At 34.3% G+C, this 18,108-nt stretch overlaps 1 protein-coding gene across 2 annotated transcripts in view; it reads left to right on the top strand.

Moving 5' to 3' along the window:
• LOC142337714 (uncharacterized) overlaps nt 1–17,754 on the top strand; it is a 159,921-nt gene extending 142,167 nt beyond the window's left edge. The window contains exons 17-22 of one of the 2 annotated variants that reach the window (XM_075387172.1): nt 1,583–1,719; nt 2,116–2,281; nt 3,907–4,220; nt 10,980–11,231; nt 16,425–16,446; nt 16,884–17,754. In XM_075387172.1, coding sequence (XP_075243287.1) covers nt 1,583–1,719; nt 2,116–2,281; nt 3,907–4,220; nt 10,980–11,231; nt 16,425–16,446; nt 16,884–16,911 — 919 coding nt within the window. In that variant the 3' untranslated portion in view covers nt 16,912–17,754. The remainder of the gene's footprint in view (nt 1–1,582; nt 1,720–2,115; nt 2,282–3,906; nt 4,221–10,979; nt 11,232–16,424; nt 16,447–16,883) is intronic. The other variant, XM_075387171.1, reaches the window with a different exon arrangement.
• Nucleotides 17,755–18,108: the final 354 nt, after the last annotated feature.

Below are 18,108 nucleotides of genomic sequence, written 5' to 3' on the forward strand. Positions count from 1 at the left end.
AATGTTTTGGCAAAATAATTGTGCATTTTTTGATAAATATCGGTTCAAATTAGCGAAAAGCCGCCAAATCATCATTTCCAGAACAGTTTCTAAGGAACAAGAGCTAAAAATAGCCCCCATGTAAGTAAACGAAGATTTTGTTAACGTTTTCATGTCTGCACTACCGCTAATTTTTTGACAATGTTGGCTAAGGAAGCATATTTGGTGCCATTTTTCATGACAAATGAGAAATTTGCTATTTTTTCAAAACTTTAGCCGAAATTTTTGCTAACAGAATAGCTTCAAATAATTCAGTTACTTGGTTAATTGCTCTTGAACGAAGTTCATAGCAATTATTGTAAACGTGTGTGTCTTTTTTATGCAAAATTTTTGCTAGACAGTTTTGACTTTTCAAGTGATTTTTACGCTCTTAGTTGTTTGCGTTTCGCGTGATCTAAAATTCTCTCTCAATCACAATCTCAAGCAGCTGAACTCAATTGGCAGCATTTTAATACTAAAAATCAAATGATAAGTGGTAAAATGCGCCGAAACTGGTGCCATTCTTCACTTTAAATCTTAACAGTGGTATATGTTAACCTCTAATTTGGTTATTTAAAGCCCACTTTTGAATTTTTAGTCCAATTTAGACTCCCCCAACTGGAGCAGGCTACAATTGATTAGAGCTCCCACTAGTCGATCTAGAGCAATTTTTCCGACGTTTACTCGGTTATGTTTTTTCTCTAAGTGTAAGACGGAGGAGGCTATCATTAACATATTTTTCAGCCAAATAGACCAGAAAGATTACGAAGAATGTGAACAAAACATCGGAAGTGAGCCTAACTTCCACAAAAAAATTTAGACTTCCTTAACTCCTCAAAATATTCAAAATTTTAAAAAAAATCTTATAAATTTGATTTTTACGCTTGACTAGCTTTCTAATAATACCAATCACAACTCTGCAGGATGAATCTATCTATCGGCGAAGATTGACTAAAGTCCCCCATTAAAGTTGTTTTATAGCTAGAAGTTGTTTTAAGCATTTTTCTTTATTGGAAACAATTTATTAAAATTGTTTCCAATTTAATATGTTCTAATTTAAAATTGTTCTAATTTAAAATGCAAAATTAAACTTATTTATTTTTCAGTCAAATTATGTAAATAAAAGTGTCCCTAAAACATTTTCATATATGTGGAATCTATCCCAATTTCACTTTTTGAAATAGTAGAAACGGTTTTCACCTATAAGAACTCTAATGAAAAAAAAACTAAAAAACGTGTTTTAATCTGAAGTAGCTCAACTTCGCAGTTTCACGAGATTCAACTTTCAAAGCACTTTTCTATGTAAAAATTTGTGTATCTCTCCACAAAAGATATTGATCGGTCAAAAATGACCCAGTAATAAACAAGTCTAGCATAGGATTAGTAATTACCAAATAAATTTAGAAAATTGGAATAAGCACGGGTTCTTATTTTCTAAACTTTTTTGTAACGTTGCAAAGCTTATCTGCTACCTCAAAACACTTCCTTGATGGAGCTCAACAACCATGAGTTGACAGTATTTAGCATATTCTTTTACTCAGTTTTACAATTTTCGACAATTTAGATGGCCCCAAACAGGCTGTTGTGTTCTGACTGACTCTTTGCCGTATGAGAAGCATCAGCTGCCACAGACCTCCTCCTCTATGATGCTAGGCGGACATTCGGCCTCTGGGTCGCCTGGTCTCGCAACTTCTGGAACAGGTAAAATCAGAAAAATAATTTTTATTTTCTACGCGACATTCTTGATTCAGCAGCAATTCTCGAGCAATGATAACAATTGGTTTTCAATTATTACAAAAATTTGACATCAACAAAGATTTTGGTCTCTGCAAAAAAAGTTGAAAAATTATTTCGCCTATTTGTGTACATTTTATCAATCCTGTGCTTTTACGAAATTGATGGCGACAAAAAACTTTCTTAATTCAATTCTTATTCAGTGATAATTCAGAAATGCATTCTGAATGTTCTTCTGATTGAGAGAGATTCAGGATCTTTGCAGGAGTCTTTTCTGAAATATTTATGGATAATTACTGAGAACCGAAATTTCTCTGAACTTGTTCTGAAACAGCACTGATTTGGGTAGTTTGGTTGTTACAGCGACAGGAGGTAGGCTGATCAGTCCAGGATGTCTGAGACGTATCACTCCGTGTCCTTCTGTGGATGTGTTCAATGTCATCACTCGAGAGTGGCAGTCATTGTACCCTATTGGGGGAACTGAAGACACCCGATACAGATACACTCTCATCATGTTCTGGACTTCATGGTTAGTTGGAACAATAAATAATCAACCATACCGAATTATAGAAATTAACTCTCCAGGATTCACAGTTCCTAGAAATCATACAAAGATCATGTTTGATATCATGTAATTCATAAAATATTTCCCAGATTAACACTGGTCTACAATTTTTTGGAAAAAAATGATATATGATCCTTTGTCTGGCAACCTGGAAATCATTAGGTTTACCAGGAATTCGTAAATTTTCAATTTTTCTCTCCACTATAGTATTTGCGTTCTGAAAGCGATGTGTAAATGAGTTTTGATACATAAAGGCAAAATTTTGATTTGCTGGTCAAAACTTGGGATGGTCTGAAACTTATCTGACCAGGGTTGATTTCGGTCTACATCTCAAACTTCGTTTTGCTAATATCTTTTTAAGAAAAGTTTTCACGAAAAATGTTGACATGTTATGGCTATTTTTAGTTAGGCGAAGGCCTAGATATTGAAACTTTGCTCATATACTGACTCTTCCCAGTATACGACGGAATCAAGTATGTCCACAACAAAGATAACCACAAGAAGAGAACTATTCAGTCAAAATTGCATAGTCTGGAAACATTCAAAAACAAATGAAAGTCTGGCAAAGAGCTCACATAAATCTGGACATAAACTCACGCAGTCTGAAAGTAGACGCATTACTTTTTTTTTAATTGGATATGAACGCACTAATTTTCGGTAAAAGAATAATGTCTAACGAATGCGTTATAACATTACTCCTGAGTAGACATTCACGCGGCAGCTTTCAAGTCCAAACTCACTTGAGTTTATTTAAATAGAAAAAATTCGATTGCGGAAAGAATCGCGCTCAGCTATTATGATCAATTCAAAATTTTTTAACTTCTTGAATTTTAAATATTAACCCAGACTGAAAACAACAAATTTTTTAAAGCCCTACAAACTCTTTACTAATTTTGAGGCTATATATACAAAATAAATCAATTATATTAAATTCAAGTACATAAGGTATGCTTAGTTATTGCGTTCCGTCTAGTTTTGTACGCAAAAAATTTGGAACATAAACTCAGAAAAGTTTGAACAGGAACGCAAGAAATCTGATGTTGGCACCAATGTATGATTAACTCACGAAAATCTGGACTTAAACGCACGAAAGACTGATGAATGCTCTAAGTTCTGATTAACGCACAAAAGCCTGATGGCCGCCGGAAAATTTGATGAACACACAAAAATCTGAACATGAATACACGAAATCTGGTGAACGCTCGAAAGACTAACAAACGCACGAAACCGAGGCTTTTTTGTTCTAGGAAGGTCTGGGTATACCGGTTTCTGTCTGGCACCTCAACCGAGAACTACTAAGTTACGTTTCACTGATTAATGTCGAACTAATAACGAAAATGCATTACGTGAACATGTGCAAAGCGTTGTATACCCACGTGGCTGTTGATCAGATTTTTAATCAAACTTTGGTCGCTCACCGGGCCTCACCAGACCAAAATATTCTTGTACAAAAAGAAATTCAACCTATGCCTGAAATTGTTGATCCAGCAAAACTTTTGCTGTTGGCAGAACATTTGAAGCAGCTGAGGTTACTAGATTTGACGGTAAAGGGAGTCAATATTCTCTGACTTGAAATGAAAGTGTTGCAGGTGTGCATCATCGCAGAACCTCATGAAATACTTTCTTGGTCATGCTCGAGATAACCAGCATTTGAATTTCATCACGTGTTGCATCGGCAGTGGAGAATCCACCCATGATCACTACTCGGATATCTACGAAGTGCTCGCAACTTACCCAGACAGCTTTGCAGATAACATCACACACACGTGCGGGTGTCTGAGAGTGGGGGGACTCAATTCGGCACATGACCAGCGGCCCTTTAAAAGACGCCCCCAAAGTAGTCGCAGTTCACTTCGATCGTCCAGTTTCAACCAGAATAACGCCTATTACTCTTCTCCAGCTGGTAAGTTTCTGTCGCATCGATTTTTTTTAGTAATTCAGATTCTTTTCAGCAGACTTTCAAAGTTTGAACTAAAGATGTTCTACAAAATCACAGGAATCCTGAATATGAGCAAATGTAAGTTTAACTGAAGTCACCGAGAAAAAATTCCGATTGACTAGGCTTTTTCTTGATTATAGATTGGAAGCTGTAAGCAGAGCCTAGCTACAACCTTTCTTCAGAAATGATAAACCAAGTGACATATCAATTTTTTAATTCTCCAACTGTGCCAAAAACCTAATGTTAAGACGCTGCTGCGTTGATAAATTTCTCCTGAGGATTATATGATAACAACATAACGTAAAACACAACGTAATTTAAAACTATCCAACAACAAGTATGGCACATAAACATTTTTAACTGAGTCATGGAGATTTCTAATTGCTCTTGAAACAGTTTTGTAGCTGATATACTAGTCCGGTGGTCTTTATTTTTGCAATATCCCTCTTTCACCATTTTTCTGAACTTTTTGATTTATAGTCTTCAAAAACAAATTAAGCAGGTTTCTCTTTAAGTCTCAAAGTTTTCCTTTCGCCGTAGCAGCTCAAAAAATACAAAATGATGAGTAATTTTTGGCGGTTTGGAACCTCCTCTACGACCCCTTTCTCTACCCCTCTCCTCGACTCCAGTCTTTTCCCCCTAACCCAGACCGGTCAGCCCACCTCCCTCCATGATCGCTCAACCTCAGTGAAGCTTCTCCCTCAATGAAGCTTAAGCTGGCCTCCCTCAAGAAAAGTGTTCGAAGTGAACAGTCGGTTGACCTTTAGAAGAATGACTTTTTGAAACGTTCTAAACTGCGCAATCTGAGTTTCATCCGAGACTGATTTTTGACTTGACAATTGAGCTTATTTCAAATTTACTTTGAGTTTTTTTTTCACTTATCATTATATTACTTAGCTTCTTATACTGTGAGTTGTGTACTGGATCGAGTTGTGTAATGGAGTGCTCTGGAACGAGTCCTTCTGCAGGTTCTGCAAATGTCGTTAGTAATGCCGAAGAAGAGGTAAGAAGTCTGTCCAATGAAGTTAGGGATCTAAAAATCCGAGTCGGACAACAAGAAAAAATTATTGCTAATTTAAAAAACAAACAGCAAAATATAAATAATCACTTACGTGCACAGGAGAGGTACTCTAGGAAGGACAGTTTACTGATAGTTAACCCTCCCTTCGATGCTAACAGGGTTCAGAACGTTACCAGCGAAACGCTCAAATTTTTTCAAAATTATCTGGGTGTGAAAATTCAATACGATGCTATTAAAGCATGCCATGTTGTGCCAAGTACTGTTAACAACATAATGCCGACTGTCATATGCAAGTTTCTGTATTTTGAGGACAAAACAATGATCTACAGAAAACGCAGAGCACTGAGAAACAAAAAAAAATCAAACAAATAGCAAAAATATCTATTTGAACGAGCCCTTACCGGAATGCGAGGCAGCTATCAATACCGATGCTAAACGACGCGACTTAATAACCAGTACAAACAACTGCGTTGTTTCAGTGTTAGTAGACAATGGTAGAGGAAAAAACGAATTTGTCAGAGTTACGGAAATTGACGAGTTAGATAATCTTAACGTTATCAAACGAAAAAGAAACAATTGTGACGATGAAGACGAATTTTGCCCTGCTGCAAAGAAACAAAACAAACAATCGCAAAACTAAAAAGAAACGGCCTGGCGCAAGACTAGATTACAACTGATATTTGAACATGAACTCAATTATTTGTTTTGTCTCGTATTTACTTGCTAACTTGTTAAAATCATTGTTAAAACAAATGTTATACTTTGTTGATGTATTGGGAATAACTGAGAGCTGTTTCCTGCCAACAAAATAATAGGGGGAAATGCACTATATTTGGTGAATCGTTCCTTCTTAAGCTTTTCTTGTTTTTTTGAAACATTGCTTCGTGAAGAAACAAAATTGGGGAAGAAGTATAACATAAACAAGAAAAAAATAAAGAAAGAAAAAAATTCATTTTGATACTCTGCTCGTGATTTCCGCGAGCAAGTTTCAAGCTGACTGTGATTTCCGCAGTCATCTAGTCTGAAACAAGAGTATTGAGATGAAAAAAAAAGTTCTATGATTTCCGCGGAACATTATTATTTATACTGCATATTAAAGATAGCACCTAAAATAAACAAACTTTCACCCAGTGATCAAAGTCATTCTTACATAAAGGAGTGCAATTTTTTTTAAAAAATGAAAAAAAGAAGGAGAAATGTCACTGGACGTCCTCTAAGTTAAATTTTAACATTCTTTGCTTCAAGTTTTTCAAAATGCTTGTAAACAAAACATGAACTTTTTTTTTCAAATACATTTTTTTTCTAAATATTTTTTTTTATCTCAAATTGCTAACGATTTCATTAGTCAAAGTTGATTGCTCAGATTGTGTAGTTGAACTATTCTCTCATGGTCGTCATAGACAAAATGTTACTGGGCGAAACCAAGCAGGTTATCATGCTACAGAACATACGTTCACTAACAAAAAACTTTGATGAACTCACTTTGGAAATTGCGTCTCTGAAAGAAAAACCTATAGCAATCTGCCTAACAGAGACATGGCTTAAAGATAAGTTCTTATCAAATATTTTTCACATAGATGGTTATGATGAACTGGTTACAAGCAATAGGGAAAAAAGAGGTGGAGGTGTTGCAATTTTTGTACAAAATAAATTTAATGTTAAAATACGCGGGTCTCTAAACCTGAATAATATACAAGCGGTTAGTGTTTACTTCAGTATTGGAACAAAAAAGTTATCAATGACTTGTGTTTATATACCACCTAATGCCATCACGATTGCTACTTTTGACGTTCTTAGTACCTACTTGGAACAACATATTAGCGATCCGCAAAGCCTGCATGTGCTGTGCGGTGATTATAATGTAAATTTTCTAGCTAAAGGGAACAAACAATCATATTTAAGGGAATTGACCCAAACATTTGACCTAAAATTGGTAAGTGAGAACCTCATTACACGCGAAACAAAAAATTCAAGTTCTTACATTGACCTGTTCTTTACAAATTTTGAATCAGAGGTTACCAGCCAAAGAACAAAAATAACTGATCACTATTCACTTTTACTTAAATTGAAGAATAAAACCAACTTAGAAACAGAAAATAATTTTTTTCAATCGAGAAATTGGGCAAAACTTGAAAATCCTCTTCTTCAGGAAAAAATTAGTTTCGTTCTGTGGCAGCGATTAAATAAAATTGATTCTACCGAAAAAGAAATTAATGATAAATTCAAATGTTCACAAAGAACTGTTCAAGAAGCATTAGATCACTATTTACCTAAGACAACAAGAAAACATGTGCAAAAGATCTGGATTGACAACGAAGTCAAAAACGCTGCCGCAAAGAAAAAAAGGTTGTGGAAGAATGCACTCAAAGCTCAATCAATATCGGCCAATAACGAATACAAACAACAGTGCAGGAAGGTAAAAATTTGATAAAAAACAAAATGAAGACTTTTTATCAAAAACAAATTGAAAAAAGTGCAGCAAACACAAACCGAAACTTTTTTAAAGTTTATGGTGACATAACAGGCAAAAAAATTGAAAATCGTGGAAAAATACCATCTCAAGATGAAGTCAACCATTTAAATGATTTTTTTACATCAATCGGAAGGAAATTGAACGCACATTTACCAACGAAATTGTTTCTTAAAACAACCGTTAAAGCAGAACAATCTATGTTTCTCGCCGATATTACAGACAAGGAAGTTTTTGATATCATTAATAAAGCTCCGAATAAGTACAGTGAGGACTGTTATGACCTCAATTACTTCTGCATCAAGAAATTTTCTAATGTCCTGAGTCCTTTTCTCTCAAAATGGTTCAATGAATGTTTCAATCTTGGCGTGTTCCCTGATTGTCTTAAAATTGCAAAAGTTTTCCCACTTCACAAATCTGGAGATAAGAGTATACCATCAAATTTTAGGCCTATTTCCTTATTACCAACGATAGCAAAGATCTTCGAGAAATTGCTTCAGGGAAGAATTATCTCTTTTTTAGTGAAATTTAATCTGCTCTCAAGCTCCCAGTTTGGTTTCAGGGCCAAAAGAAGTTGACGCTGTTTTGTTTCTGATTGAACTCTTGCGACAAAAATTAACTGAGAAATCCGTTATGTCTGTTTGCACATTCCTGGATCTCAAAAAAGCTTTTGATACGGTAGACCATACAATACTATTAGACAAATGTTGTAATATTGGTTTGAGAGGTCATTTTGTCAATATACTTAAATCATACCTAACTAACCGCTCTCAGTTTGTTCAAGTTGCAGAAGTTGTTTCAAGTACTGCTTTTGTTGATATTGGAGTTCCCCAGGGATCGGTTCTCGGTCCTCTGCTTTTCATAATATACGTGAATGATTTGAGCAATACGCAAGATGTTGACAATTTAACTTATCTTGAATCTAATATCATACTTTTTGCAGATGACACAGTTATTGAAACTTCAGCCACCGCCGAAGAGGTTGTGATGAAACACAAAACTCAATTACAAAAATGTAATCAGTGGTTAACTAATAATAAACTGACAATCAATACTGAAAAAACAAAATCAATGTTTTTTGGGAAAATTAAAACTTACTCCAAAAAAAGAACAGATTAACATCGACAAAGAGAGAATTGAAAACGTTGACTCAATACGTTATCTTGGAATAACAATAGATAATAAATTGTCTTTCAAAAATCATATTGATGTGGTTAACCAAAACTTAATAAAATTCATTGGACTGTTCTATAGACTGAGAAAATTTCTTAGTAAAAGTCAAATGATTCAGGTTTTTAAAAGTTATGTTCAGCCGGTAGTGCAATATGGTATACTGATTTATGGAAATTCTGTTTTGTCAGATATTTCATTGATAGACTCAAAATTAAAAAAAACTCATAAGGATAATTTTCAATAAAAGAAAGTTCAACTCAGTGAGTGATCTAAGGAGAAAATTTAACCTGTTTTTAGCAAAACAACTACACTTGTACGAAGTACTTAAACTGTTAATAAAAATGCTAAGAGACGAATGTGTTGTTAGTCACGTCAAATCTTACTTGAATGATAACGAATTAAACAGAGTAAAAAAAAGAAGAAAAACAACAATGTGTCTTGATTGCGGTGATCGAAAAAATGTGACAAACCGATTGAGGTTTAAGGTCCGAAAAATGTTGAATTTGTTGGTTTTTCTGGAACCTTCCTTTGTAAATACGGTTTTAAAAATGACAAATCAAAAAATAAAACATTTTTGCCATATGTTTTTAAGAAATTACATAATTGACAACCAAGACTTCTCAAGTTATTTTTTTTGAGTACGTCTAATTGTAGCCCCCTGCACTCAATTATCGGTTTATTTATATTTTTTTAAATTTTTTTTTTGTTTTAACCAACCATGATTTAGTTCAATTACTATAGTAATTTTCTTTCGGTTCTTAATCAACAGTTCTTTGATATTCCTATATTGTGAGGCACCTGAAAACGGATCAACTGATGATCTAATGGTGTGCTCTTTTTCTGTTGAACTTCATTGTACATATATTTTGTGCACAGTAAAATAAACTTCTTTTGTGTTGCTCGATAACAGAAAATGAACAATTTATTATTATTATTATTAAGCCGTAGCTGTCGACTAGACAAACAGACCGCTCGCCAGTAGTTTGAAAGCAGTTCGCCCGAACTTAGTTGGTTATGTTTTTGTCACACTCAAACACGTAAAATCAAGTTAATTTATTGGGTCCCAATATAAACACCAAGGTACATCAGAGATAGGTAAACCTTAAATTGTTTTGGTTAAATCAATGTCAGAACATTATTAACAGCTTTTTTAAGCGTCTAATAGGCGGAATTCAAGAATTTGCTTTGCAAACAATTCGTCTAATTTTCTAGAGAAAATAGGTTTTTGTAGATGCTGTTTAAAAATTACCAATAAATTTCAATTGGGTTCTGATCTGGCTATATTTTGGTCATCCCAGTAACTCTCACGCTTTTTCTTCTGACAATCTTTAATTTATGAGCAGGATGATTTTCTTGTTGAAAAGTACAAATTTTGTCGTAACTTTTCAGATTTAAAACACGAAAAGTTTGCAAAACTTGTCCAAACTCAGTATCGTTGTGTTTTTTGAGAACAAACTTCGTTTCGTTTCCTGTAAAGACTCCAATAATCCCACCCCTCTTCATTTGAACTCAAATTTTTGTCATTTTTCGGGCGAGCGATGCATTTTGATATCCACAAAATTGTCGATTTGAGGTTTCTTTAGTATGCCAGCTGTGGGCTTAGTGTTGATTTTTCGCTAAGATGTTTATTCGTTCTGAGACAAAATTTTTAGCAACAACATTAGTACTGTTGGTTTTTCTTTTTTATGCAGTTTTTCGTACTACTGTTAGACAGTTTTTATGGCATAAAAATAGTAAAAGAAGGAAGCTATTTAACTTCAAGCTTTCAAGAGGAGAAAACGGGAAATATTCATTTTGAAGTTTCACACCTGTGCATAGATGACGCTGAAAGAGTAAAAAATTAAACTGTACATGTTTTTTTATTCCCATAGTGTATGAATTAAATCGCTTGGTGCGTAGTGATACCGCAATCTTTGGCTATAAATAGCCCCAGCTGTCTGTTGATCGGATTAACGTCACAAGGATTTATTCAAAATGTTGCATTTATATGTAAAAGTTGATTGTGTTCGGGATGCTGATCCTTTACGACTCATTAATTTTCTCCTTTTTGGCATTCCAGAGCTGTTTGGCGTGCAAGGTGTTCCAATGTTGTTCATTCTAACTGAGAATGGTCTCATTTCCTGGCAAGCCAGATTCGCAGCCTGTAGACAGGAAGATCTGGATCTATTCTTGAAAGAAGCAATCCAGGAACTGGATAGAAACGAGGCCTCACTTCAACTGGGAAAAGTGGGCCAGGGTGGAAACAGTACTAACAGCAATAACCAGAATACTATTAACCAGTCTAATATATTACCATATGGAGCCAATAGAGGTAAGCTTCAGAATAATGAGCACAATTGCTGCCCAAGTTGTGCAATTGTGAGATTTATCCCCATTTTAAATTTCGTAAAAACAATCCCGTCTTTTCACCTCTGATAGGTTCAGGCCCTGTCATTCAGCCCGATTCAACAACGTTCAAAAAATTATGATGCGCTTGTTTCGGTTAACGAGTTTTTGGGCAAAGGCTTTTGGTGAGAAATTTTTGGGGAGTTTAATGATATAGGGTTGAAAAGATTTGATGTTAATAGTCACCGTCAGCCTCTCAACGGCTATTGTTAGGCACTCTCCTTTTTTTAATTCGCTTTACCTTTTGATCACGTTTTTCGTTTTACATAAGTCACGATTTTGACGTTTGACTTCTGACTTACCTCACTCACTGTTTCAACTGAATGAATTTTAAATTCTTTTACGCATTCAATTATACGATGTTGTAAATACGGTCAATGTCAAAAGAGCAAAGTCAAAAGAGACGGGATAAACCGATAAAGCCCTGTCATTAAGTCATTGAGAATTAGGTTTTCAAAGTTCATTAGAGTGTTTGCTAGCTGACATTGGTATTTAGCTTATTAGCTTTCAGTTTAGAAGCTGAATTAAGTATAGTTTTAGAACCAAACTGAAACTGCAGTCCCGATTAGAAAACTTTTTGACGCTGAAAAAAAAACAGAAAAAAAATTCAGTCATTTTGTCTCTTTTTTTTGTTTCAATGCCGATGTGCATCAAGAGCGTCATCGGCGGCTATTTTCTGGCAGTCTGCCGGCTATGCTTAAAGTATGGGGAGTTAAATGGTTTGGAGTGCAAAGAAGAATAACCGCACACTCCCCGGTAAACTGCATGTTTATCAATACTCCTTTTGAAGGCCTATTTGTGAACTATTTAGAAACATTTGGCTGATTTGTTTTGAAACACACATTTCAAAATACAACATCTCTTATATCTTAACAGTGCCGGCTTTTAAGAAGGTTTCAAGCAATGAATAATTCAAAATTTTGCCATGAGGTTGTGGGTTAATAACTTGTTCTAGCGCATCAACCTCGTCGAACCAGTATTATATGATCAGTGATTCCGATAAAGTTAAGAAAAAATTCTTCGTAACTTCATCAGATCACGGAACATATACTACGGGTTTGACAAGGCTGATGAACTAGAACAAGTTTGCATCGACGTTAATTATTTCTACATCGGTTCTTGAAAAGTTTTTAAGTTTGGATTAAATTTTTTTACTCTCAGTTTGGTTATATTTGCTTGCCAGATAAAACTAAACAAACTAGTTTTAAAAACTTGAGATTGTAAGAATTCAGCTTATTTTTTATATACATATTTGCTGCTCGGAGTTAAAATGATTTTTGTTTCCGACCTAAAACATAGTTAATCAATAGGTGTTTCTTTTTGGTATTAAATTGGTATATTTGGTATATATTTTCATTATTTCCGATTAAAAATGAGAACAATAATTTCCGTTTCAAATAATAGGATGAGAAAATGCATTGTAAACTATCACTATTAATTAGAAATTCCAAAAATTTTCCGAAATTTCTAACTTTTGTTCAAATATAGAAAAGTTTTGATGACAGCAACCTATGACATACTAAAAAAAGATGAGAAGAAAAGGTTTTATTTAAGTGGAAGCGTTCAGTTTAAAAGTTGAAATATAATTTGTGTAATTTTAACTCTCTGATACATCCTCCGATTAATCATGATAAAAAAAGTGACGCAGAAAACAAAGAAAACGTGATTCAACAAGATGAAATGCTAGAATACAATTTGAAAATATGGATCAGTTAGTTTGGGCAAAAGTTACAAATTGCGATTAACTTTTGGAAGTCTGCACAATGATTGCTCAAAATCTCAACCACATTTATCAAGAAGTCTTCACCGGGATTACAAAGAATATTGTCTTGATTCGTTGAAAAGTTTTAACCCGAAAAGTACATAAACATGGATCAAATTTGTTGAAAAGGTTGCATCAGTAATGCATAAAGGTCGGCATATCAAGTCGGCTACAACAAGGTCATTTCTAATTAGTTAAGTCGCATCAGACATATTTTTGCTCGAACTATGAGCTCAATAGCTTTTTTCCAACCCGGGCCGATGTGTCACCTTTAATCTACCCCTAGTTAGCGGAGATTTGGGTGTAATGCGTATTCCACTCCTATTTATCGGCTAAAAGCGTGGAAGAGTGTAAATTTAAGAATTACAATGTATTTACACTCTTTTTTCAACTCTTTTTACACTCTTCGCAAAAAATGTGATTTAGTGTGGATTGATAAAAAATGCAATCTTACACAACTACCATTATAACCTCATTGGAACGTTGAATGCTAGTATCAGTTGGCGAAATGATTAATGAACAAATTGGATGGTGAAAACATCTGCGCCAGAGGGATCATGGGGAATCAATATTCACTACCTCGTTCCACTTTTAATTTTCAAATTTACAATCTTATAATTACTCTCTTCCACCCTTTACTAATAAGCGGAGAAATAGGGGTATAATTTTTAATTTTTTACACTCTGTACACTTTTCCCCGTTGTTTTTGGAGGAAATCCTCGACCCGGGCACTACTGTCTGTTGTCTATACAATCATACTTGAGTTCGGCCTCTAAAAGTCTGACCAGAAAAAGATGTTAGATCACAATGACATTTTTGCGCCCACAAAAGACTATCTGATTGGAGGTCACTTTGATCTGGGACGCTTTTGTCAGAGGTCAGTGGGGTGGAGGGAAGTATGACCAGAGGTCTTTTTGAACGGGGATTGACAACTTGCTTGCTTTTTGGCTTCCTAAAAAGAAGATCAGTGGTATTTTTTAGCTGTTTTCTCTATTTTTGATGTCTTCTTTTTACTTGGATATCTTAAATTTGACATTGGAACTTTTTAGTTGACTCTGTGAGAATCGTTTTCAATAATGGGTAAAATTTTCTGTTCTTGCAAGCATCATCTCTTCGGTTTATTGATCGGAATCGAAGTGCAGCTGCTCAAAGCGATACTGTGGCCTCCGCATTAACACGACACAATAAAACGGTTCGGAAGTTAGAATGCGCCAAAAGAAGTCAGTCCAACATATCCAGTCGGAAAAGGCCATTCATTGTCTGTGAGTTATTCAAAAACTGTGTGCTATGCTGTTGTGTTTTGCACGGCGTGCATCTTTATAAAAAGGCGGAGATTTATAGAGTTTCAGACTTCAAGGTGACTTTGAGAGGGTGAGATTAGGTGTGAAAAAAGTTTGTGCTAAGTGGATGACAATTTATGATCACGTGCCGCATTTTAAAGCGGTTTTTTAGTTTTAACTCTGACTTTTTCAGCCAATGTAGTTTTTGTAATTTATAAGATAGTAAATAGTGTATAAGCTATTAATTGTACGTTTGGGATAATTTTTGAAATTTTTGAGTGAATAGTGGACTTGTCGATACAATTTTGAGCTGTTTTGTCGTTTTGTTATGTTGGACCCCTTTTAACAGTTTATGTAATATCCCCTAGGTTTTTGTACTTCAAGTTTTCAGTTATAATGACTTTTTTCTGTTGATCTTTATTCTTATGTTTTCATTTGATTGCTATTAGTTTTGAGATGTCTTTGTAAAACAAAATGGAGTAAATTTTAAAAAGTTGCAAATTATAGCCCATTTTCAAGTACTCTTTATTCTGATACCCAAATATATTCTGATTTTAATCTTCTATCGCCGTCTCTGCTGTTTACTATTTAATTTGTAGATATTAATCTGTCCAGAAGTGACACTTTCATGATATACGGGGCATTTGTCAATGAAATAAAAGATCTGTTTTGCATTTTTTTAAGATTTTCTTTGCGTTTTCTTTTTTAGTTTTCATTTCGCATATCTCATCGGTGAAACAAAAAATTGGTGTGCGCCAGACTGATCCGAAGAATTTTGATATATTTTTTCATAACAATTGTTTTCAAAGTCTTGAAAGCCATCAGCTATCTCCTCAAATCAGAATATCGGCTCATCTATTATTCCAAAAACAGCCAATGGAACCTGTCATTATACAGGAAATTTCATAAGACCAAGAAGACAATGTAAAAACGACAGTTAAAGACAAAATTAGAATATTTAATTCTAGTAGTATCAAAGTCGTAAAGCCATAACTTAAGGCGTAAAACCGCAATGAAAGTTGAATTTCAATTCAGTATAAAGAAGAAGAGGAAGTATTCTTTCCCTGCTGACACTAATCTACAATTGGACCAAAATAACAATAGAGGCAACAAAATAGAGGCTAAGTTCAATAAGCCAAAACTTATTTAAAAACTAAATAATTTTAAAAATCAAAACGACTTTTAGCCTTCAAGTGAAAAATTAGATATCATACTTTGGAACTGTTTAGGTAGCCAATAGGATCTACGACCATTGACCTTTGACTTGAAATGTTTTGTTTTTTAATAAAAGACCCACTGATTACAATCCGATTGTTTTGGACTGTAGCAGTCCAAGTTTGGTCCAAAACTAGCCCTGCTAATGTTGTTCGTCAATAAGAAACGTTTAACTTTTTATATGTAATAGATAAGATAAATGGCTATTTTAAAAAAATAAAAAGTAATGCTGCGTTTTTGATAATAAACGAGTATAGTTAACCAAAAGCGGCAAAATTTTATTTACAGAGCACTCTGAATGGAAGTTGAAGTAGGAATAGCCGCTTTTGAGTCTACAAAGATTGTATTAGTGGTTTTGGGGTGTGTATATCCGGCAAATGTTATCAAAGTGGACCAACGAAGCTTATTTTGTGCCGTTTTTGATGAAAAGGCTAAATTTTGAATTATTTATTAAGAATTTTTACCAAAAAAGGTTAAACCGGTATTGTCAACAATACTTTTTTGTTCTTAAAAACAAAATCAACGACACTATTCTTAAAAATTTAAAAATTACAAAAAATTAGGCAAAATTCCGGGAAATATGAATAAAATTAACGCAAATTGGTCTATTATTCACAAAATTTAAACCATTGATAACTCGCTCTAGAAAACCAAATTCAACAAAATCTTTTAAATTTCTCATTCTACACTGGGCGGGCTTTTAATGATACCACTCACAACTCTCTACGATGAATATATCGATTGATCAAAATTGACTGAACAAAAAACCCATTTGAGTTTATAGTCCCCCCCCCTCCCAAGAGGGGTCGGAACAACTATAGTCTAGGTTGTGTAGTTCATGTATTTCTTGTGTTGACAATAGGGGTGAAAGCATTTCATCTACCGTGAGTTTAACGCAAATATTTCTACACATTGAATAAAAAAACAAGACCAGCAGGCTTTTTAAGTGCTCATGTACATAAACGACACTATTGGAAACTGCTCTCTATCGCAAAAAATGTTCTTGTCAATGAATGAAACCTAATTTTTTCTCTTTATCATTTGAACGCTTTCACTTAACATGATGAACAAATGTCAGCAGTAGAACATAATTGGTCTTGCCTCATTCTTTCACCACTGCTGCGAACAAAAAGGCATCACGCAAGCAGATATTCTGAAAAAAAACTGAAAAATAAGAAATTCTTTTAATTTGTGTTTAAAGGAATTGTTTAAAATTGCGGCGTGATGTTATTTTACACTGTTGATTCTTAAATTGATTCTTAACTGCGACAAAACCTCTTTTTGGTAAATTATGAACTGGAAAGTGTTATTTTGATTTCAGAAAACTCCGAACTGGTGTTGGGATCTAACGAAACATTGGTGATGTCAGGAGCCGAAGCATAACACCCCTAGAACTAACATACGCAATTGCACTGTCTCTTTCTAACTCTGAGAACATCCAGTGAAGTGAAACTTGAAATATCTTGATAAGATTCCCATTGCCAGCAAATTCAGAAACCATAAATTTGTCAATTTCAAAAAAAATCGATAAAATGTTTTCCAGCTTTTATATTAATACGTGGGCTGCTAATTACCATTGGCCACCTAACTCCAAACAGATATCCGCTGCAAAATTTATAGTACGCGTTCTAGCTGGCAATATAACTCTTGATATGTAAGAAAACTTCGAAAAAATTGCACTAACTTGCGAGATCATCTTTGCACATGTTTGGAGAAATTAAGTGCTATACCATAAACTTATCGATATCTTATTGTGAAAAATTAACCTGACAAGACCTTGCTAATGTACCCCGAGTTTTGTGGAGAAATTACAGATCTTGCCTGTCTTTGCACGATGTATCAAGTTTCTCTTAATCGGGTATGCCCAGTCACAGGAAAAATTTAACTCCGAATTTGACTAGGACAATTGATTCATAATATGATATGATGACTATCTTCTCTTGCCCTTAGTTGTTGTCACTTTAGATGTGCGTTTACTTTGCTCAATTCTGTCAAATTTGAACAAAATTGTGAGACCTTAAATTTGATTCAGTTTTTAACTGAACAAACCTTATTAGTACACGGAAGACAGACATGTAGCCCTACAGACTCAAATGCATGTGATAACTAACTATTTGTTTTAAACTTGTAAAACAATTTACTTTAATCGATTACTCTGATTTATAATTTACAAGATATAAGCAAGAAGCTAACTTGAATTTTTATTTTCTGAGAAGATTGATGTAGAAAGGAATGTACAGATAAAATAAAAAAAGTTAAAAAATGCTGTACCCATCTCTTGCTGGTTCAAACTTCCAGTTGCTTTAACTGAACAAGTTAGGTAAATTGTCATCATAACCGCAGCGGTCAAACCTCTACGGTCTTTATAACCGCAGAGATTCTTGAAAGCGAAGCGTATCTTGACAATCTGTCATTTACGGAAGCTTATGTTGCAAGGATCTAACAAGATGTTACAACAAGACTGCCATTGGTAACAAATTAGGAAATTTTGGTAACAGCAGATAGAAAACCCTGAATCAACATCTAAAATTTACTCTATATAAAAC

This window comes from Convolutriloba macropyga, chromosome 4 (genome assembly GCF_964194025.1).
Source record: "Convolutriloba macropyga chromosome 4, txConMacr16.3, whole genome shotgun sequence".
NCBI lineage: Eukaryota > Metazoa > Xenacoelomorpha > Acoela > Convolutidae > Convolutriloba > Convolutriloba macropyga.